Source organism: Chiloscyllium plagiosum, chromosome 7, assembly GCF_004010195.1.
Source record: "Chiloscyllium plagiosum isolate BGI_BamShark_2017 chromosome 7, ASM401019v2, whole genome shotgun sequence".
NCBI lineage: Eukaryota > Metazoa > Chordata > Chondrichthyes > Orectolobiformes > Hemiscylliidae > Chiloscyllium > Chiloscyllium plagiosum.
Genome location: NC_057716.1, coordinates 100060162 through 100083239, shown reverse-complemented (window position 1 = coordinate 100083239; position 23078 = coordinate 100060162). Strand labels below are relative to the sequence as shown.

The following is a 23078-nucleotide window of genomic DNA, read 5'->3' as shown; positions in this document are numbered from 1 at the left end:
ACAGCAGGTCAGGCAGCATCCTGAATCAGCATCCTGATTCATTCCTGAAGAAGGGCCTGTGCCCGAAACGTCGAATCTCCTGTTCCCTGGATGCTGCCTGACCTGCTGTGCTGTTCCAGCAATAAAGTTTCTCCTTTTTCCTCTGAGTCTCACAATTTCACCAGAGATCCATGGTTCCCTAATCTTGCCATTTCTATCCCTCATTTTCACAGGGACATGTCTGTCCTGCACTTTAATCAACCTGTCTTTAAAATCCAGACAGATGTGGGTACTGCAGATGCTGGAGATTACAGTCAAGATTAGAATGGTGCTGGAAAAGCACAGCAGATCAGGCAGCATCTGAGCAGCAGGAATATCAACGTTCGGGCAAAGGCCTGATGAAGGGCTTGTGCCCGAAACATCGATTTCCTGCTCCTGTGATATCCTCTCTGACCAGTAATACAATTCATCCACCCTTTTTACCTCCCTCCCTATCCCACCTGAAGCATCTACATCCTGGGATATTTAGTTGCCAATCATACCCTTTCTCAACCAAGTCTCAATCATACTTCCAGGTACTGATCCAAGCCCTAAGTTCATGTGCCTTACCTACTATACTTCTCCCATTAAAACAAATGCACCTTAGACCACCTGTCCCTTTGTGCTCATCATCTGCTCCCTGCCTACTCTTCCCCTTAGTCACAGTGACTTCATTATCCAGTTCCTTACAGGCTTTAGTTACTGCTTCCTTACTGTCCTCTAACCTCACTTGGTTCCCAACCCCCTGCCACCTTAGTTTCTAGATGGCAGTGCTTGTGGGTTTGGAAGATGCGTTCTTAGGGATCTTGTCAAATTGTGGCAGTGTATTTTATAGATTGAACATACTGCTACTATTGAACATTGGTGGCACAGGGAGTGGATGTTAAAACTGAAGGATGTGGGGTCAATCCAGTGGGCTGCTTTGTCCTGGATGGTGTTGACTTTCTTGAATGTTGTTGGAGCTACACTCATCCAGGCAACTGAGAGTATTCCAATACACTCCTGACTTGTGCTTTGGCTGGAAGTGGACAAGCTTTAAACTTAAACAAAAATCAAAGAACTGCAGGTGCAGGAAATCAGAAACACAAACAGAAATTGTTGGAAATACTCAGCAAATCTGGCAGCATCTGTGGAGAGAAAGCAGATGGTCCAGTGACCCTTCTTCAGAAGCTTTAAATTTTAGTCCCCCCAAGGCTATTATGTCCTTCCTAAGAAGAAAGTGTTCAGAAATGGGTGACACGGTGGCTCAGGGGTGGCATGGTGGCTCAGTGATTAGCACTGCTGCCTCACAGCGTCAGGGACCTGGGTACGATTCCAGTCTCAGGCAACTGTCTGTGTGGAGTTTGCACGTTCTCCCTGTATCTGCGCGAGTTTCCTCCGGGTGCTCCGGTTTCCTCCAACTGTCCAAAGATGTGCAGGTTAGGTGAATTGGCCATGATAAATTGCCTATAGTGTTTGGTGTATTTGTCAGAGGGAAATAGGTCTGGCTGGGTTACTCTTTGGAGGGTCGATGTGGACTGTTAGGCCGAAGGACCTGTTTCCATACTGTAGGAATCTGTTCAGGGACTTCAGTTGTGAGTAGCTTTTGTTGGTTACCACTTAAATAGGCAGTGAGTGGAAGAATCAGGGTAATAGGTTGGGGTGATGGGAACCCTGACCTTGAGTCAGATTTAAGGAGTGGGACCTGGCCAACTTTGATCAAGACTCTAGTCACTGCCCACTGTGGGAAAAACTGTAGTAAATCAGGAAGAGGCCTTTAAGAGGTACGAGTTCCCTTCCAAGCCACAGACTATCTTGACTTGGAAGTATGTTGTCGTTCCTTCAATGTTACTGGGTCACTTCAATGTCACTAACAGCACTGCAGGTGTACCTACACCCTAAGGATTGCAGTGGTTTAAGAAGGTAGCTCAGTGTTACCTTCTCAAGGGCAATAAATGCTGGTCCAGCCAGCAATGCTCACAATCCATGAATGAATAAAGAAAAAGCTATTTGACTCAATTGACTTCAGGGCAGATGGACTACCCAACTCCTCCCCCATAAAGCAACCAAGGCATTCCACCCAATCCCCTCTCTCCCACTACTACCCACCTGCCAACCTGCCATTGGCCGAAGGTATGATTCTGCCCAAACACAGGACAAGCGAAAAGCTCTGGGCTATGAATTGATGAGTTTTCAACCTTCAGCTCTTGCCACGCAGCATTTAAGCCACCTCGCTTTGGCAAATGGGTTGTGCACAGCCTCTGGAGACTGAAGGTAGTATTGGGCAATGATGAAAAAAAGAATGGACGATAATGAATAAGTTCCATCCACCCGTTAGTCCACAACCCTAGTTATACACCACCAGCCAAATGTGCTATCCATTAGATCGACCGAAGGGTCTGTTTCCATACTGTACATCTCTATGACTCTAAGGCCAAAAGCCGGAAAGAATTGATGGGAATCAAGATAGTAATTAGATATTGTAGAATTCTACTCTTTCCCCAGAGACAGGTTGGCAAGTGGAAGGCATGGGAAGGAATGCATTAAATTGGGCATAATGACATGGCTGTTGTTCCCACCTGCTCACTTAAACCCCTGTCAATACACATACTGGGGGCAAGTGTTTGGGCTAATTGAGGCCCTTAAGTAGACAGAGAGAGGTTCCCACGTTTGCAACTGGATCCTTGGATGTATGAGATACATAGCCAACCAAACAAAAATAACCTTGAGTACCTGACTAGGGACATTTTTGAGACTGTTGTTTACAAACTAAAAGGAAAATTAAATGAGCCATTCATCAGGAATGCCACCAAATGCCGAATTAGACAGGCTGGAGAATATTGAGGAGTGTACTTTGTTTTTGATGTCCTTGTTTGTTCACTTGCTCTCTATTTCCAGCATGTGTTGGTTAGTAAGTCTCCCTGAGGTCAAGGGGGCTAACCCTTACAGGCAAGAGAGATAATTTCTTTGAAGTAAAATGCAACTAGACAATGTTTTGGAAGTTATCAAAAAGTGTGGCGCTGGAAAAGCACAGCTGGTCAGGCAGCATCTGAGGAGCAGGAGAGTTGACATTTCGAGCATAAGCTCTTCATCAGGAATGGCGGGATGGGGGTGCGATAGATAGATAAAGGTGGGGGGTGATAATGATAGGTCGGAGCAGAGGGTGGAATGCATAGGTGGGAAGGAAGGTAGGACAGTTCAAAAAGGCAGTGCTGAGTCGGAAGTTTGGATCTGGGATAGGGTGGGGGTCAGGGAGATGACGAAACTGGTGACGTCAACATTGATCCTGTGTGGTTGGAGTGTCCAAAGGCAGAAGATGAGGTGTTCTTCCTCCAGTCTTAGATTTGGAGGTGGAAGAGGCCCAGGACTTGCATGTCCTTGGCGGAGTGGGAGGGGGAGTTGAAGTGGCCACCCTCAACTCCCCCTTCCACTCCGCCAAGAACATGCAAGTCCTAGACCTCCTTCACCGCCAAATCCTAGCCACCTGATGACTGGAGGAAGAACACCTCATCTTCTGCCTTTGGATCCTCCAACTGCATGGCATCAACATCGATTTCACCAGTTTCCTCATTTCCCTTCCCCTCCCCTCACCTTATCCCAGATCCAACCTTCCAACTCAGCACTACCTTCTTGAACTGTCCTACCTGTCCATCTTCCTTCCCACCTATTCACTCCACCCTCCTCTCCAACCTATCACCATCACCCCTATTCATCTCCCTATTGCATTCCTAACTACCTTCGCCCCAGTCCCACCCCTCCCATTTATCTCTTAGCCCCCTTGGGTCCACCTCCATACATTTCTGATGAAGTGCTCATGCTCAATACATCAATTCTCCTGCTTCTCGGATGCAGCCTGATTGGCTGTGCTTTTCCAGCGCCATACATTTTGATTCTGATCTCCAGCAGCTGCAGTCCTCACTTTCTCCTAATGTTTTGGAAGCTAGCAATGAAACATCAAAACATTATCAGTGGTCACTGCAGCTGTACAAAACTCGGGTGTGGCCGGACTTGGAATATTGCATATAGTTCTGGTCACCGCATTACAGGATGTGGAAGCTTTGGAAAGGGTGCAGAGGAGATTTACTAGGATGTTGCCTGGTATGGAGGGAAGGCTGAGGGCCTTGAGGCTGTTTTTGTTAGAGAGAAGGTTGAGAGGTGACTTAATAGAGACATATAAGATAATCAGAGGGTTAGATAGGGTGGACAAGGAGAGCCTTTTTCCAAGTATGGTGATGGCGAACAAGAGGGGGCATAGCTTTAAATTGAGAGGTGATAGATATAGGACAGATGTCAGAGGTAGTTTCTTTACTCAGAGAGAAGCAAGGGTGTGGAATGCACTGCCTGCAACTGTAGTAGACTCGTCAACTTTAAGGGCATCTAAATGGTCATTGGATAAACATATGGATGAAAATGGAATAGTGTAGATTAGGTAGGCTTCAGATTGGTTCCTCAAGTCAGTGCAACATTGAAGGCCAAAGGGCCTGTACTGTTCTATGTTCTAATGTTCTATGTTATAAAATCCAGCCCCATAACCCTGATACTTCAGATAGCTCCAAGTGCTGTACTGCTGGAAGTGCTGTCTCTCTTGTGAGACATCAAAGTGAGGGCCCATCTGCTCTTCCAGCTGGGTGTAAAAGATCCCATGGCACTAAGTGACAATTAGCAGGGGACTCCTCCCCAGTGTCCTGGGCCACAGATATCTCTCAACCAAAATCAGTGAAAGAAATTTTCAGGTCATTATCACAGCGTTGTTTGTTGGAGCTTACTGTGCAACTACATTTCCTAAAAAAGTACTTTTTTTCTTTAAATTTCATGGAAGGGTGTCATGACAGCATGAGAGACAGCGTATAAATGCACGTGCTTTCTGCATGTTACAGAGATGATTAGAAACTGAGGTTCATTCAGGTTTAGAGGAGGCCTTATTGAAACATGTAAGATTCTTAACGGGACTTGACAGGGTAGATGTGGAGATGTTGTTTCCCCTTTTGGAAGAGCCAGAGGGCATTAGCTTAGGGTAAAAGAGTTGTCCATTTAAGACAGAGATGAAGAGGAATTTCTCCTCTCAGAGGATAGTGAATCTGTGGATTTTTTTACCGCAGAGGGCTGGTGAGGCTGGGTCATTAAGTACATTCAAGGGTGACAGACAGATTTCTAACTAGTAAGGGGATTAAACATTGTAAAGACAGGGCAAAAAAGTGGAGTTAAGGCTTTTTAGATTGGCCATGATCTCATTGAATGGCAGACCCGATTTGATGGGCCAAATGGCATGCTTCAGTTCCTATGTCTCATGGTCTTATAACTGGGGAAATATTTCCATTTGATCAAACAATTGTTTCAGTCTGGGTCGGTGTGTGAGGCTACATCCATAACTTATATGTGAGCTTATATATACGTGGGTGTCCCCGCCTGTGTGTGCACGAGTGCTATGGATTTATGTGGGCGTGAGTGTTGAATCCTTTGCATGTGTGGTTTAGGTTTAGGAAGTTAATTTTAATTTGCATTGTCTGATTGGAAAGGAAGGTTGGGCAAGTTGCAAACCTGCTCTTGGAGGATCACAAAGTTTAAGCCTACCTCCATGTGTGCATTTATAGGAGTAGTTGGTGTGAATTTAGGATTTAAAACCAACCAGCACAGCAGGATATAGCAGGAGCACGTGTGGCTAAATGGTTAGCTCTTTGAAAAAGCCAAAGGGCTGAATAGCTGTCGTCTGTGCAATACATTTCCATGTATTAATAACATAGCATTCTGGCCGGGAGTAGTTACAGAGCCTGACAAGAGGGAACTGCAGTAATATCAGAAGTGATGAACTCGTTAACACAGGATGTTAGAAGAGGTCATTGACCTAGCCAGCAGCAGAGAGCTGGAATGAGATCAGTTGCAATATAATCAGGAACATGGAGGGGGAGGGGAGAGGAGGGGAGAGCGAAGGGGGAAGGATACTGAGAGGAATTAATGATCCCAATGATATGAGGAGCTGAATTAATAGTAGCTGAAATACAATGATTCAGAAGTCCAAAGGGATTGTGTAATTGTAAACCTTCTATTGTGTGTTAATTCTATTCTATTATTCATTCATGGCTGGTTTCCTTAGATGTCGAGGATATTCATTCTTTTAAAGGAGAAATGAACTATACATGAGCAAATGATTTATAATTATACAGTTTCTTTCATCACCACATCCTAAAAGTACTTTAGAACCAATAAAGTACTATGCAAGTGTAGTCACTGTTATAACTTCATAAGAATAATATCTGAGTTTGACACACTCCACACTTTGTATTATTTGTGAGTTTTTAAAATTCATTAAAGGGATGTAGGCATCATTGGTTGGGTCAGATTTTGTTGGCATATGAAAGAACTGAAACCAACATGTTCATTCTAAAAGATGAGAGACTTAACAAACAATCCAGGTCTTTTTCAATGTATAATTTCTGTTACATCACACTGTAAACGTTTGCTACAAATTCTGTGTCTTATGATCTTATACTCCACAACCACCTGATGAAGGAGCAGCGCTCTGAAAGCTAGTGCTTCCAAATAAACCTGTTGGAACTATAACCTGGTGTTGTGTGATTTTTAACTAATTAAACACTGCTGCTTTGTGCATTGGTGATGAAGGGTGTAAATGTTGAAAGTGATAGATGCCAATCAAGTAGGCTGCTTTGTCCTGGATTGAGCACAGTTCTAGCTGCCCTCTTCCAGGAGCTAGTGAGGAATATTCTATTACACTCCTCACCTTTGTTTTGTACATAGTGGACAGGCTCTGGGGATTTAGGTAAGTTATTTGCTGCAGGATTCCTAGCCTCTGACCTGTTCTTGTGACCACATTTTTTTATTTGGCTTGTCAAGTTTGGTTTCTGGTTAATGGTAACCCTGGGATGTTGATAGTGGAGGATTCAGTGATGGTAATGCCATCAAATGTTGAGGGGCAGTAGTTAGATTCTCTCTTACTGGAGATAGTTATTGCTTGGCATTTATGTGACACAAGTGTTACTTGCCATTTATCAGATCAAACCTGGATGTTACCCAGGTCTTGCTGCAATGGACGTGGACTGCTTCAGTATTGAGGAGATTTGATTGGTGCTGAATATTATGCAATCATCAGTGAACATCCCCACGCTGACCATAAGACGGAGGGAAAGTCATTCATGAAGCAGCTGAAGATTGCTGGGCCAAGGACACTACCCTGAACAACTCCTGCAGAGATGTCCTGGAGCTGAAATGACTGACTTCCAACAATTATCTTCCTATGTGTTAGGTATGACTCCAACTTGCGGAGTGTTTTCTCTGATTCCCTTCGAACACAATTTTGCTAAGACTCCTGTCAGGCAGGTTTCAGTCTCGTAAACACACTCTAACACAATCAAAACTCAGTGTTACCCTTGGTTTAAACGATTCTAGGTTATTGTGGGTGTAACACACTGCTGACTCTACCTACCGTCAGTTCTGAGGAAGGGTGACTGGACCCAAAACATTAACTCTGATTTCTCTCCACAAATGCTGCCAGATTTGCTGAGCTTTTCCAGCAATTTCTGTTTTCGTTTCTAATGCATTCTGTTATCTTGGATCTAACACACTGCAGACTCAGTACTGGGTCTAACACACTGCAGACTATGTTAACCTGGATTGAACACACACTACAGACTCTGTTATCCTGGTTCTAACACGTATCAAACTCGTTTTCATCCTGGTTCCAATGCATTCCTTACTGTGTTTTCCCAGTTTTGATGGTGGGATATCTTCCTGCACTGATTTGTAATGGGATGTTAACGCTGTTGAACATAAGCTCCCCTCATGCAGACTCCACCTACCATATTAACGAATGCTGACAGGAATACCAGGGAGATGGTAAACACCCCAACTATGGTGCTGTTCAATTTCGACTGGACGATCTTCCTTGATAAACGTTGCAGAGGGTGAGGAAACAGCTGGGGGCAAAAGAAGGATCAAGATCTCAATTACTTAAAGTTTTTAAAAAAACTCAGAACCTTGTTCGTTACAGTGACAGAATCAACAATTTGAAATCCATTACACAACAGCAAAGTCTAATCCCAACCCATGCAACGTAGTACCTGGGGAGTTTTACCTTATCTGACATTCTCAGGATGCTCCTTGTGGAGTATTCTCCCGCCTCTTGATACAATCAGTGACTTCCCTGGGGAATTCCACCTCAACACGTTCAGTTCTGTAGAAGGATCACTCGACCTGAAATGTTAACTCTATTTTCTCTCAACAAAAACTGCCAAATCTCCTGAGATTTTCCAGCAATTTCTTTTTTTCTTTCAACACATTCAGTGTTTAAATGGAGTTCAGATATAGACCAGCTACCATAGAGTTATAGAGAGGTACAGCACGGAAACAGACCTTTCGGTCCAATTCATCTGTACCGACCAGATATCCTAACCTAATCTAGTCCCATTAGCACTTGGCCCAGACCCCTGTAAACCCTTCCTATTCATACACCCATCCAGATGCCTTTTAAATGTGGCAATTGAACTAGCCTCCACACTTTCTCTGGCAGCTCATTCCACACACGTATCACCCTCTGCGTGAAAAGTTGCCCCTTAGGTCTCTTTTATATCTCTCCCCTATCACCGTAAACCTATGCCCTCTAGTTCTGGACTCCCCAACCCAGGGAAAAGACCTTGTCTATTTATCCTATGAATGCCCCTCATGATTTTATAAATACTCTACAAGATCACCCCTCAGCCTCCGATGCTCCAGGGAAAATATCCCCAGTCTCTTCATCCTCTCCCTATAGCTCAAATCCTCCAGCCCTGGCAACATCCTTGTAAATCTTTTCTGAACCCTTTCAAGTTTCACAACATCCTTCTGACAGGAAGGAGACCAGAATAGCACACAATATTCCACAAATGGCCGAACGTACATCCTGTACAGCCGCATCTGAATGACAAGCTGGATTCAAGAGGCTGAATGGCTTCCATTATATGGTGAACGTATTATTATATATTAAATCCAGGAATTAAAGTAATGAATGACTGTTTCAGTAAGTTAAAAATCTCACAACGCCCAGTTATATCCAACAGGTTTATTTGGGAGCACTAGCTTTTGGAGTGCTGTTCCTTCAGCAGGTGGTTGCCCAATGAAGGAGCAGTGCTCTGAAAGCTAGTGCTTCCAAATAAACCTGTTGGACTATAACCTGATGTTGTGTGATTTTTAACTCTGTCCACCCCAGTCCAACACCGGCATCTCCAAATCACGTTTCAGTAAGGAACATTTTCACAGCTGCAGCTAGACAATGAGAGAGAACCAGTCTGAACTGGCCTGGCACTGCATGGACGGTGTTTCTCTCTTGCAATCAACCTGCAGAATCACCTGATGAAGGAGCATCGCTCCGAAAGCTAGTGCTTCCAACGGCATCTCCAAATCACGTTTCAGTAAGGAACATTTTCACAGCTGCAGCTAGACAATGAGAGAGAACCAGTCTGAACTGGCCCGGCACTGCATGGACGGTGTTTCTCTCTTGCAATCAACCTGCAGAATCACCTGATGAAGGAGCGTCGCTCCGAAAGCTAGTGCTTCCAATTAAACCTGTTGGACTATAACCTGGTGTTGTGTGATTTTTAACCTGCAGAATAAACAAGATAGAGTTCTTCTTACTTGAAGCTTGAATGTTGACATTGAAACTTCACAGAACTTGTCTCAACATATCAGCTTCCTTTTCTTCCTATGCTTTTTTTCCATTCTAATTAAAGAAATTGGCTTAAAGATGATCCTGTAAATAATTTTTAATCCATTCCTCTCAACCTGACATTTTCAATCATGCCTGAGATTGTAGAATGAGCAAAGTGAGAGAAGTTTACACTGAACTGAATATTCAAAATAAACATCGATTTAGTTAGCTTTTGTGATAGGATGGTTGGGGGTGGATTGGCTGAGTCTGATTGGGCTGTCTTCAGAGGGTCAGTGTAGACTTGAGGTGAATGGCACTGAATTCTCTGCTTCTCTTACAATTGTATGTCCATCTGATCCAAGAGGAGCGATTGTCCAGCTTGAGCTCACTTTAACACATTTTTTACAGTGTGACAGGTGTATTGCCCCAGTCAAATTAAAGCTATGTCCCCTCATGCTAGCCATCGCCATCCAACGAAAAAGGCTCTCACTGTCCAACCTATCTAACCCTCTGATTATATTATATGTTTCAAGTCACCTCTCAACCTTCTTCTCTGTAATGAAAACTGCCTCAAATCCCTCAGCCTTTTCTCGTAAGTACTTCCCTCCATACCAAGCAACATCCTAGCAAATCTCCTCTGAACCCTTTCCAAAGCTTCCATATCCTTCCTATAATGCGGTGACCAGAGCTGTACACAATACTCCAAATGTGGCCACACCAGAGATTTGTTCAGCTGCAGCATGACCTCATGGTTCCGAAACTCAATCCCTCTACCAATAAAAGCTAACACACCATATGCCTTCTTAACAACTCTATCAACCTGGGTAGCAACTTTCAGGGATCTATGTACATGGACACCGAGATCTCTCTGCTGATCTACACTACCAAGAATCTTACCATTAGCCCAGTACTCTGCATTCCTGTTACTCCTTCCAAAATGAATCACCTCACGCTTTGCCGCATCAAACTCCATTTGCCACCTCTCAGCCCAGCTCTGCAGCTCATCTATGTCCCTATGTAACCTGCAAAATCCTTTGGCACTATCCACAATTCCACCGACCTTAGTGTCTTCCGCAAATTTATTAACCCATCTTTCTATGCCCTCATCCAGGTCATTTATAAAAATGACAAACAGTAGTGGACCCAAAACATATTCTTACTGTACCCCACTAGTAACTGAACTCCAGGATGAATATTTCCCATCAACCACCCACCCTCTTGGTCTTCTTTCAGCTCGTCAATTTCTGATCCAAACAACTAAATCACCCTCAATCCCATGCGTCCGTATTTTGTGCAATAGCCTACAATGGGGAACCTTACCAAACGCCTTACTGAGATCCATATACGCCACATTTACCATTTCACCCTCATACACCTGTTTGGTCACCTTCTCAAAAAACTCAGTAAGATTTGTGAGGCATGACCTACCCTTCACAAAACCGTGCTGACTTTCTAATCAACTTATTCCTTTCTAGATGATTATAAATCCGATCTCTTATAACCCTTTCCAACACTTTATCCACAATTGAAGTAAGGCTCATGATCTATAATAACCAGGGTTTTCTCAACTCCTCTTCTTGAATGAGGGAGCAACATTTGCTATCCTCCAGTCTTCTGGCACTATTCCGGTAGACAATATATATTACCGTTGTAATGAGAGTTGTGTGATTTGTTTTATATAAATTCATAATATCGTTTTGAGAGTTTAGATTTCAAACTAATGGCATATGGGTGGTGGTTATATTGGTGAAAGGACTAACAAAAAACAAAGTCAGACAGTTCTTCCAATCCATGACCTAATCCAATATGTGTCAGATAGCAGACAATTGAAAGCCTCCTCGAGTGTTATAGAGTCATAGAGGTGTACAGCATGGACACAGACCCTTCAGTCAAACTCGTCCATGTCGAACTGATATCCTAACCTAATCTAATCTAATTTGCCAGCACTTGGCCCATATCCTTCTAAACCCTCCCTATTCATATACCCATCCAGATGCTTTTTAAATGTTGTAATTGTACCAGCCTCCACCACTTCCTCTGGCAGCTCATTCCATACTTGCACCACACTCTGCGTTAAAAAGTTGCTCCTTAGGACCCTTTTAAATTTTACCCATCTCACCCAAAACCTGTGCCCTCAGAGTCATATATAGTGTCTCTGCTAGATAGGAATATTGTACGTTTCAGGGAGAGCTCAGTAACCGTGATGTACAGAACAACCTTGATTATCTGAACGAGATGGGCGGGGAGTATTTTGTTCAGATAACTGAGAGTTCGGATAACGAGTTGTTCGGATAATGGATAGCGTTTTTACGGTACCTTGGGATCTTGTTCAGATAATCCGAAATTCGGATAATTGATGTTCAGATAATTGAAGTTATTCTGTAAATGTTTAGCTTGTGAAAGTTCCAGACCAGGAAAGGTTGGCATAAATAGACAAATTATTAAAAGATTGAGAATATTTAAACTTTCAATATTATAAGTATACATTGAAACATTTTCAGAGTGCACAGGACAGAATTAGGGGTTGGAACTGACGTCAAAGCTAAAGATTTGGTCATTTTCTCTCTGTATTCATTCACAGACTGTTGGTGTTGCTGGCTAGGCAGTATCTATTACCACATCCTAATTGCCCAGAGGGTAGTTATGAGTCAACTACGTTGCTGTGGGTCTGGAGTCACATGTAAGCCAGACCAGGTAAGGATGGCAGTTTCTATTCCAAAAGGATATTAGTGAGCCAGATGGTTTTCCCTGACAATCAACAACTGATTCATAGTCATCATTAGATTCTTAATTCTGGATAGTTATGGAATTCAAATTCCACCATCTGCTATGGTGGGATTTGAACCTGGGCCTCCAGAATGTTATCTGGATCAACAGTCCAGCGTTAACACGACAAGGCCGTCACCTCCCCACTGTACGGAAGGATAATTTCTCTGGAACTGAAATGGTGTACATTAATGATATTGGAGAATATATTAGACTTTTTCTTGTGTGCTTTAAGTTCATTCAAACTGTGCTCTATATTTAGATGGGTTTGCTTATTTTATTTTCCCCCTTGTATGTCATAAACCTCTGTTTTATAATGAAAGAGAAAGAAATTAATGCGCCTCTGTTTCTGTGAATGACCACCAAGTTAGTAAACTGAAACAGATCTATCAAGCTAGATTTCATTTTGGGATCTCACTTATCCAGTAGTAGCATGAGCTGGGATCATAACACCGTCTTGTCAGTATCGCTGGATCCAAATCCTGATATCCCTTTCCAACAGCACTGTGGGTGTCATGATACCCCAAGGACTGCAGCAGCTGAAGAAGGCAGCTTAGAAATTCTAAGGGTAGAAAGACCCTAATGGGAGTTATCGACTGGCCCCCAAACAGTAATGTGGATGGAGGGTGTAAGTTGAATAAGGAGTTGAAGTTGGCCTGTCGCAAAGGTATTACCACAGTTATTGTGGGGGATATCAACATGCAGGTAGACTGGGAGAATCAGCATGATACTGGACTCAAGAAAGGGAGTTTGTGGAGTGCCTCCAAGATGGATTCTTAGAACAGCTTGTACTGAAGCCTACCAGGGAGAAGGCAATTCTGGATCTGGTGTTGTGCAATGAACCGGATTTGATCAGTACCCTTGAAGTAAAGGAGATAGTGACCATGTTATGATAAGTTTTAATCTGCAATTTGAGAGGGAGAAGGGAGAATCGGAAGTGTCAGTTTTGCAGTATTGCAAAGAGCACCATGGAGCTATGAGGGAGGAGCTGGCCAATGTTCAATGGTTCAATACTCTAGCAGGGACGACAGTGGAATGACAATGGCAGGTATTTCTAGATATAATGCAGAAGGTGCAGGATCAGTTCATTCCAAAGAGGAAGAAAGATCCTAAGGGGAGGCAGGGGTGGCCCTGGCTGACGAAGGAAATTAAGGACTGTATAAAGATAAAAGAGAAGTATAACATAGCAAAGATGAGTGGGAAGCCGGAGGACTGGGAAACTTTTAAAGAGCAACAGAGGATAACTAAAAAGGTAATATGTGGAGAAAAAAATTAGGTACGAAGGCAAACTGGCCAAAAGTATAAAAGAGGATAGTAAAAGCTTTTTTTAGGTATGTGAAAAGAAAAAAACGGTTAAGACTAAAACTGGGCCCTTGAAGACAGAAACGGGTGAATTTATTATGGGGAATAAGGAAATGGCAGAAGAGTTGAATAGGTACTTTGGATCTGTCTTCACTGAGGAAGACACAAGCAACTCTCCCAGATGTAATAGTGGCTGAAGGACCGAGGTAATGGATGAACTGAAGGGAATTTATATTAGGCAGGAAATGGTGTTGGAGAGACTATTAGGTCTGAAGGCTGATAAGTCCCTGGGGCCTGATGGTCTACATCCCAGGGTACTTAAGGAGGTGGCTCTAGAAATCGTGGACGCATTGGTAATCATTTTCCAATGTTCTACAGATTCAGGATCACTTCCTGCGGATTGGAGGGTGGCTAATGGTGTCCCACTTTTCAATAAAGGAGGGAGAGAGAGAAACTGGAATTGTGGACCAGTTAGTCTGAAGTTAGTGGTGGGAAAGATGCTGGAGTCAATTATAAAAGATGAAATTACGACTCATTTGGATAGCAATAACTGGATAGGTCAGAGTCAGCATGGATTTACAAAGGGGAAATCGTGCTTGACTAATCTTCTGGAATATTTTGAAGATGTAACTATGAAGATGGGCAAGGGAGAGCCAGTGAATGTAGTGTACCTGGACTTTCGGAAAGCTTTTGATAAAGTCCCACATAGGAGATTAGTGAGCAAAATTAGGGCACATGGTATTGGGGGCAAACTACTGACTTGGATCGAAAATTGGCTGGCTGACAGGAAGCAAAGAGTAACAGGTCCCTTTCAGAGTGGCAGGGAGTGACCAGTGGGGTACCACAAAGTTCGGTGCTGGAACCTCAGTTGTTACAATATACATTAAGGATATAGATGAAGGCATTAAAAAGAATATTGGCAAATTTGCTAATGACACAAAGCTAGGTGGCAGGGTGAGGAGGATGTTACGAGAATTAAGGGTGACTTGGACAGGTTAGGTGAGTGGACAGATGCATGGCAGATGCAGTTTAATGTGGATAAATGTGTGGTTATCCACTTTAGTGGTAAGAACAGGAAGGCAGATTACTATTTAAATGGAGTCAAGATAGGTAAAGGGGAAGTACAATGTGATCTAGGTGTTCTTGTACGTCAGTCAATGAAAGCAAGCATGCAGGTACTGCAGGCAGTGAAGAAAGCTAATGGCATGCTGGCCTTCATTACAAGAGGCATTGAGTATAGGAGCAAAGAGGTCCTTCTGCAGCTGTTCAGGGCCCAGTGAGACCACACCTGGAGTATTGTGTGCAGTTTTGGTCTCCTACTTTGAGGAACGACATTCTGGCTATTAAGGGAGTGCAGTGTGGGATCACAAGGTCAATTCCCGGAATGGCGAGACTATCATATGTTAAAAGACTGGAGCGACTGGGCTTGTATACACTTGGGTTTAGAAGGATGAGAGGGGATCTTATTGAGATGTATAAAATTATTAAAGGATTGGACACTCTGGAGGCAGCAAGTATGTTTTTGCTGATGGGTGAGTCCAGAACCAGAGGACACAGTTTAAAAATAAGGGGTAGGCCATTTAGAACAGAGTTGAGGAGAAACTTCTTCACCCAGAGAGTGGTGGATATGTGGAATGCTCTGCCCCAGAAGGCTGTGGAGGCCAAGTCTCTGGATACTTTCAGGAAAGAGATGGGATAGAGCTCTTAAAGATAGTGGAATCAAGGGTTATGGGGATAAGGCAGGAACAGGATAGTGATTGTGGATGATCAGCCATGATCATAATGAATGGTGGTGCTGGCTTGAAGGGCCGAATGGCCTACTCCTGTCACCAATATCTCCTCAAGGAAAACTCAGGATTAGCAAAAAATGCTGACCCAACCAGTGATGGCCTTGAAAAAAATTCTTAAAAATTAGTGTAAATTAGTGTAAATAAAACAAGTCACTGGTTTAACTGTGCACAATGACAATTCCAACAACAAAAGGCTTAAAAGATACAGACTAGTACTGGACTGTGGTGGATCAACTCTAATGTTATTCACTGCAGTTTAAAAAAGTCAACTGGAGATTGAAGGAGGTTTGGAAGAAATTCTCACAAAAGCAGTCAAAGGTTGATTCAATTCTTTAACTCATTGGTAAAAATCAGACCTGCTTACAAAATTCTTGTAGACCTTATGGGACAAAGAGCAAACTGGAATCAACATTCATACTACAATAGCTTCTAGTTCGTGTAATTATAAATCCCTAGACGTTACAGAGAAAAATTAAACTTGGAGCCAGATTGAGGAGATATTAGGGCAAATGACCCAAAGGTTGGCCAAGGAAATGAGGGACAAAGCAAGATAGTGAGGTAAGAGAGAGACCTAAGGATTGAATTCATTAGTTTGGGGTCTTCGCTTTTGAAGGAATGACTATCAATGGCGGAGCAATTAAAATCAGGGATATTCAAAAGGCTAATATTAGAGAGAGCTAGAGCAGTTGTCACAGTTTTAGGACAAAGGGTAGCAATTTAAAACAGAGATGAGGAGATATATAGAACAAAGAAAATTTACAGCCCAGGAACAGGCCCTTCGGCCCTTCAAGCCTGAGCCAATCCAAATCAACTGTCTAAACCTGTCGCCCAATTCCTAAGCATCTGTATCCCTCTGCTCCTTCTACTCATGCATCTGTCCAGACGCATCTTAAATGAATCTACCATGCCTGCCTCTACTACCTCTGCTGGCAACGTGTTCCAGGCATCTACCACCATCTGTGCGAAGTACTTGCCGTGTGTATCCCCCTTAAACTTTCCACCTCTCACCTTGAAAGAGTAACCTCTCGTTATTGAATCCTTCACCCTGGGAAAAAGCTTGCCTCTATCCACCCAGTCTATACCCTTCTTATACTCAATACCCCGTCCGATGAAGGCAAGCATATGATATGCCTTCTTGACCACTCTATCCACCTGTGCAGCAAACTTCAGGATACAATGGACCTGCACTCCCAGATCTCTCTGCCCATCAACTTTTCCCAAGGCTCTTCAGTTTGTGGTATAATTCACTCGCCAATTACTCTTGCCTAAATGCATCACCTCACATTTGTCTGGATTGAAAACCATCTGCCACTTTTCCGCTCAACTCTCCAGTCTATCTATATCGTCCTGTATTCTCTGACAGTCCCTTATGCTTTCTGCTTCTCTCTGTGTGGTGAATCTGTGTGGAGGATGATGGAACATTAAATAAATTAAGGAGGAGACAGACAGGTTTCTAATTAGCAATGAGTTGAAAAAGTTATGGAGAGCAGGCAGAAAACAAAACTGAAACTGAGATAAGCCTTAATTAATTGATAAGCCGTATTAAATAGTGGAGCAGGCTCAAGGTAAAACATTGCCCACTTCTGCTCCTACTTCTATATTCTTATGAAATAATAGATAGGAAGAGATGGGTTGATCAAAGGATTTAAAAGGAGAAAGTGAGGTCTGTAGATGCTGGAGATCAGAGATGGAAATGTGTTGCTGGAAAAGCGCAGCAGGTCAGGCAGCATCTAGGGAACAGGAGAATCGACGTTTCGGACATTAGCCCTTCTTCAGGAATCTTCAAGATTCCTGAAGAAGGGCTAATGCCCGAAACGTCGATTCTCCTGTTCCCTAGATGCTGCCTGACCTGCTGCGCTTTTCCAGCAACACATTTCCATCAAAGGATTTAAAAGCAAAGATGAGAGTTTTAAAAATTGAGGTATCATTTCATTGAGATCCAGGATAAGTCAGAGTATAGGGCCTCAAAAGACTGGCATGGTGGTTCAGTGGTTAGCTACTGCTACCTCACAGCACCAGAATCCTGGGTTCAATCCCTGCCTCGGGTGACTGTCTCTGTGGAGTTTGCACATTTTCCCCTTGGCTGCGTGGGTTTCCTGCAGAGGCTCTGTTTTCCTCCAAAGATGGGCAGGCCAAGTGAATTGGCCATGCTAAATTGTCTGTGATGTTAGATGCACTAGTCAAAGGTAAATTAGATTAGATTACAGTGTGGAAACAGGCCCTTCGGCCCAACAAGTCCATACCGACCCGCCGAAGCGCAACCCACCCATACCCCTACATTTAATCCTTACCTAACACTACGGGCAATTTAGCATGGCCAATTCACCTGACCTGTACATTTTTGGATTGTGGGAGGAAACCGGAGCACCCGGAGGAAACCCACGCAGACACGGGGAGAATGTGCAAACTCCACACAGTCAGTCGCCTGAGGCGGGAATTGAACCCGAGTCTCCGGCGCTGTGAGGCAGCAGTGCTAACCACTGTGCCACCGTGCCGCCCATAATGTGGGGGAATAGGTCTGGGTAGGTTACTCTTTGGAGGTTGGTGTGGACTTGTTGGGCCAAATGGCCTCTTTCTACGCTAGGGAATCTAATCTAAAATCTGCAAGTTTATGGAGGATGTAATACTGCAGACTGTTCAAGAATTCACTCGCTTGGTGAAACTGCATGTTACCCAATTCCCAGTTAATGCTCCCTTTCCACATAGTCCAGCAATTTTCTCCCCTTCAAGTACTCATTCAATTCAATTCCCACCAGGAGATTACTATTACATCTGATTCCTCCATCATTTTTGGCAGCACATTATAAAAAGTGTCAAAAAAAAAAAATTTCTGTGTTCAATGGGATAATCAAAAACTTGTTTGAAAAATTGTTGAAAATTTACTTTTTATCATAATTGAGAACTGATTTCATGAAGCTGTTCAGCATTATTTATAAACAGTGCACTATTAAAAATTCAAAGGTTTTTATACATCATGTGTACTTTTGGAAGATTTACTAAGATCCGCCAAGCTCAACAAGAACACTTACAACTCAGGTTGCCAACTTATGTTTGACAGTTCCTGGACCTTTTGCTGCATGACCCCATGACTGGACCCTCCACTCATACAGGCTTTTCTCTTCCAACTCCAATATTTTACATTATCAATGAGTGAAAATGCTCAAAGGAAATGATTTAAAAACGCACAATTAATTTCAATGCCCCTGTGCCGACATTAATTTGTAATTCTCGGAGCTCCATAGTGTCATACAGTCATAGAGATGTACAGCACGGAAACAGACCCTTCGGTCCAACCCGTCCATGCTGACCTGATATCCCAACCCAATCTAGTCCCACCTGCCAGCATCTGGCCCATATCCCTCCAAACCCTTCCTATTCATATACCCATCCAAATGCCTCTTAAATGTTGCAATCGTACTAGCCTTCATCACTTCTGCTGGCAGCTCATTCCATACACGTCCAACCCTCTGTGCGAAACGTTTGCCTCTTAGGTCTCTTTTATATCTTTTCCCTATCACCCTAAACCTATGCCCTCTAGTTCTGGACTCCCCCACCCCAGGGAAGAGACTTTGCCTATTTATCCTATCAATGCCCCTCATAATTTTGTAAACCTCTATAAGGTCACCCCTCAGCTTCCGATGCTCCAGGGAAAACAGCCCCAGCCTGTTCAGCCTCTCCCTATAGCTCAAATCCTCCAACCCTGGCAACATCCTTGTAAATCTTTTCTGAACCCTTTCAAGTTTCACAACATCTTTCTGATAGGAAGGAGACCAGAATTGCACGCAATATTCTAACAGTGACCTAACCAATGTCCTGTACAGCCTCAACATGACCTCCCAACTCCTGTATTCAATACTCTGACCAATAAAGGAAACCATACCAAATGCCTTCTTCACTATCCTATCTACCACTTTCAAGGAGCTATGAACCTGCACTCCAAGCTCTTTTTGTTCAGCTATATTCCTCGGGATTTTACCATTAAGTGTATAAATCCTGCGAAGATTTGCTTTCCCAAAATGCAGCACCTCATATTTATCTAAATTAAACTCCATCTGCCACTTCTCAGCCCATTGGCTCATCTGGTCCAGATCCCATTATATTCCGAGGTAACCTTCTTCGCTATCCACTACACCTCCAATTTTGGTATCATATTCAAACTTACTAACTATACCTCTTATGCTCACATCCATATCATTTATATAAATGATGAAAAGTAGTGGACCCAGCACTGATCTTTGTGGCACTCCATTGGTCACAGGCCTCCAGTCAGAAAAACAATCCTCCACCACCACCCTCTGTCTTCTACCTTTGAGCCGATTTTATATTCAAATGGCTAGTTCTCCCTGTCTTCCATGAGATCTAAACTTGCTAACCATTTCCCATGGGAAACCTTCTCGAACGCCTCACTGAAGTCCATATAGATCATGTCCACCACTCTGCCCACATCAATCCTCTTTGTTACCTCTTCAAAAAACTCAATCATGGAGTTGTAAAGCACAGAAGCAGCCGTTTGGCCCACCATATAAATGTTGGTCATCAAGCAACTATCTACCCATATTCCACCCATGTTCAGCACTTGGCTTGTAGGTTTGCATGTTATGGCATTTCAAGTATTAACCTAAATAGTTCTTAAATGTTGTTGTGACAGCTCTCTTTTCTATCACTCTTTCCTTTCAGACAGTAAGTACCAAATTCCTACCACCCTCTGGGTACGCATAAATCCCCTCTAAACTTCTCCCTTCACCTTAAATCAGCCTATCCTATCTCTCTTCACATAAGTTTTTCAGTTATATCTGCCTCTCTGATTTCTATACCTGCATCATCCTTCCAAAAAAGGTAAAATCACCATAGCCGCAGCAGACAAAATGGCTGCTCACTCATTAAACAGAGGTGAGTGGTGGTGACTTTAACCAAAAGATCTCTACACCTCAGGCAAGGGTTGAGGTTGAGAAGACAGGACCTTAATGTTAACCTCAACCAGTGCAAGAGTTGAACCTGTGCTGTTAGTACCAGTCTGCATTGCAAACAAGTTGTCCAGCAAACTGAACTAATGAGCCCCAATCCTTCTCCACACTGAATACAGATGCAAAGTACTCATTTGAAACCTTTTATGTCTCCTGACTATACTCATAGGTCTCCCTAATGGGCTTTATTCTTTCCTTGGGTTTTTTTTGCCTCTTCTAAATGCTTTTGGATTTTTATTTACTTTAACTGCAAGAGTTTTTTCATGTCCCCACTTTGCTTTCCTAATTTCTTTAAATTAACCCCCTGCACCTTCTATACTTCTCCAGGGCTATTTGGTGTTTTGAACCGGTGGTTATTGACCTTCAGCTTCCTGAACATTCCTCAGCATCCAGGGGTCTGTAGACTTGTTGGTCTAACTCTTCAGCTTTAAGGGAACATGCTGGCTCTGCAAATTCACTACTGCCGTTTGAATGCCTCCCACTGCTCTGATGTACATGTTCCAGCAAGTAGTTACTCCCAGTCCACTTTGGCCAGACTCTGTCTTACCTTATTAAAATCAGCCTTCCCCCAACTCAGAGCTTTTATTTTTGGTCCATCTTTGTCCTTATCCATAATTAGCTTAAATCGTACTTAGTTATGGTCACTATCACAAAATGCTCCCCACTACCACTTGCTCAGCTTCATGCCCTTAAATTAGATCCAGCAGCCACACAATACTCCAAATGCAGCTAACTAAAATTCAAAAAAGCTGCAACATGACTTGCCAACTTTTATACTCAATGCCCTGACTGATGAAGGCAAGCATACTATATGCCTTATTTACCACCTTATCCACTTACGCTGTCACTTACAGGGAGCTGTGGACTTGCACCCTCTGTATATCAATGTTCCTAAAGGTCCTGCCATTTCATCTATAGTTTCTTCTTATATCTGACTTCACAAAATGTATTACCTCACACTTGTCTGGATTAAACTCTACCTACTTATTATCCACCCAACTTTTCAATTGATCTATATCCTGCGATATCCTTTGACAGCCTTTCTTACTATCCACAACTCAATGAATTTTCATGTCATCTGCTAACTTACTGATCAGACCAAGTGGCTTTCAAAAAGCAGAGACCACCTTCACTCCGCTGAAAAGCAAATCCCTGCTTTTGCTGCTCTCATTTTAGCCCCAGTCTATCGGATGACTCATACTGCAGTCAGTTCTTATGTAAGCTTTATTACTAATTCAGAGTAAATTCTCTTTCAACACACAGGCTGATCCTAAATATGTAACAGAATATGATGATACAGATTGTATATTTTTAATCACTGTTGCGTAAAATAAGGTACCTAATTGATTACCATTAATTACAAAGCAATTTTATTGAATTAGATTAGAAATGTTGTGTAGCTATGTTAGGGTTATTTCCTCTGTCTTGTCTAATGGTTGAGAAATAGAGATTATGTGGAGGTAACTGCACAAAGAATAGTTTGAAATTGCCTTTGATTAAAAGGATTCATAGAATTCAGTATACAGGGAAACTTCAATTATCCAAACGACACGGGCTTTGTTCAGATAATTGAATATTTGGATAATTGAATGTCCGGATAACATAGTTTACCCAAGCATCATGACCAAGAGATTTTGTTCGGTTTATTCGAAATTCAATTAATTGATGATCGAGGTTTTTCTGTATAGGAATCAAAAGAAGATTCATGTGGTGTCCTTACTCCAGAGTCAGGAGGCCGACATTCAAATCCCACCTGTTCTGGAGATGCATTATAACACCTGGAAAATATCTAGGAGTCCAAAAGTATATCTCCCTACTCTTTTGTGTGGACACTGCGACCCAGACCAGCAATTATTGCCCACTTTAATTTTCCTTGAATTGTTCAGCGGCTAGTTCAGAGATCAGTTGAGAGTCAAGTTCAGATTAGATATTAATAGCAGATTTCCTTCCCTAATGGGGTATTAGTGAGCAGACATCATTTTTAAACAACCATTGACCAATATTACCATGGTCACCATTAGGCTAGTTTTTCATTCCAGATTTATTAAACTAACATTTCATCATCTACCATGGTGAAATTGGAACCCATGTCCCCAAATCATAAGCCTGGGGTGCTCAATTAGAAATCCAGTGAAGTTACCTCTACACTCTCTTCTCCTCCCTAAACTTGGAAACTGAAAGTGACAGACATGTGTCTATGAAGACTCTGAGGTTACATGATTGGACTGAATGTTCAGAGTTCACATCCCACCATGGAAGACAGCCATTCCTGGACAAACTTGAACAAACTGTAATAAAACAAAGAACACAGATGCCAGAAATTTGGAACAAAAATGGAAATTGTTGGAGAAACTCAGTGGTTCTGCGGAGGGAAAACAGAGTAAATGTTAGGGTCATTAGACTTGAAATGTTCACTCTGTTTTCTCTTCACTGATACTGTCAGACCTGCTGAGTTTCTCCAGCAATTCCTATTTTTATTTGAACATGGTTTGCCATGAGAAACCCCACATCTGGTAGACTGAAGATGGAATTTATGCAATCAAGACTAGAGTCATAGAGATGTACAGCATGGAAACAGACCCTTTGGTCCACCCTGTCCATGCCGACCAGATATCCCAACCCAAT

At 42.8% G+C, this 23078-nt stretch overlaps 1 protein-coding gene across 1 annotated transcript in view; it reads right to left on the bottom strand.

Moving 5' to 3' along the window:
- The window catches only part of adcy5 (adenylate cyclase 5), a 401945-nt gene that overhangs the window by 35124 nt on the left and 343743 nt on the right, over positions 1 to 23078 (bottom strand). The window contains exon 13 of the mRNA XM_043694258.1: positions 7809 to 7925. Coding sequence (XP_043550193.1) covers positions 7809 to 7925 — 117 coding nt within the window. The remainder of the gene's footprint in view (positions 1 to 7808; positions 7926 to 23078) is intronic.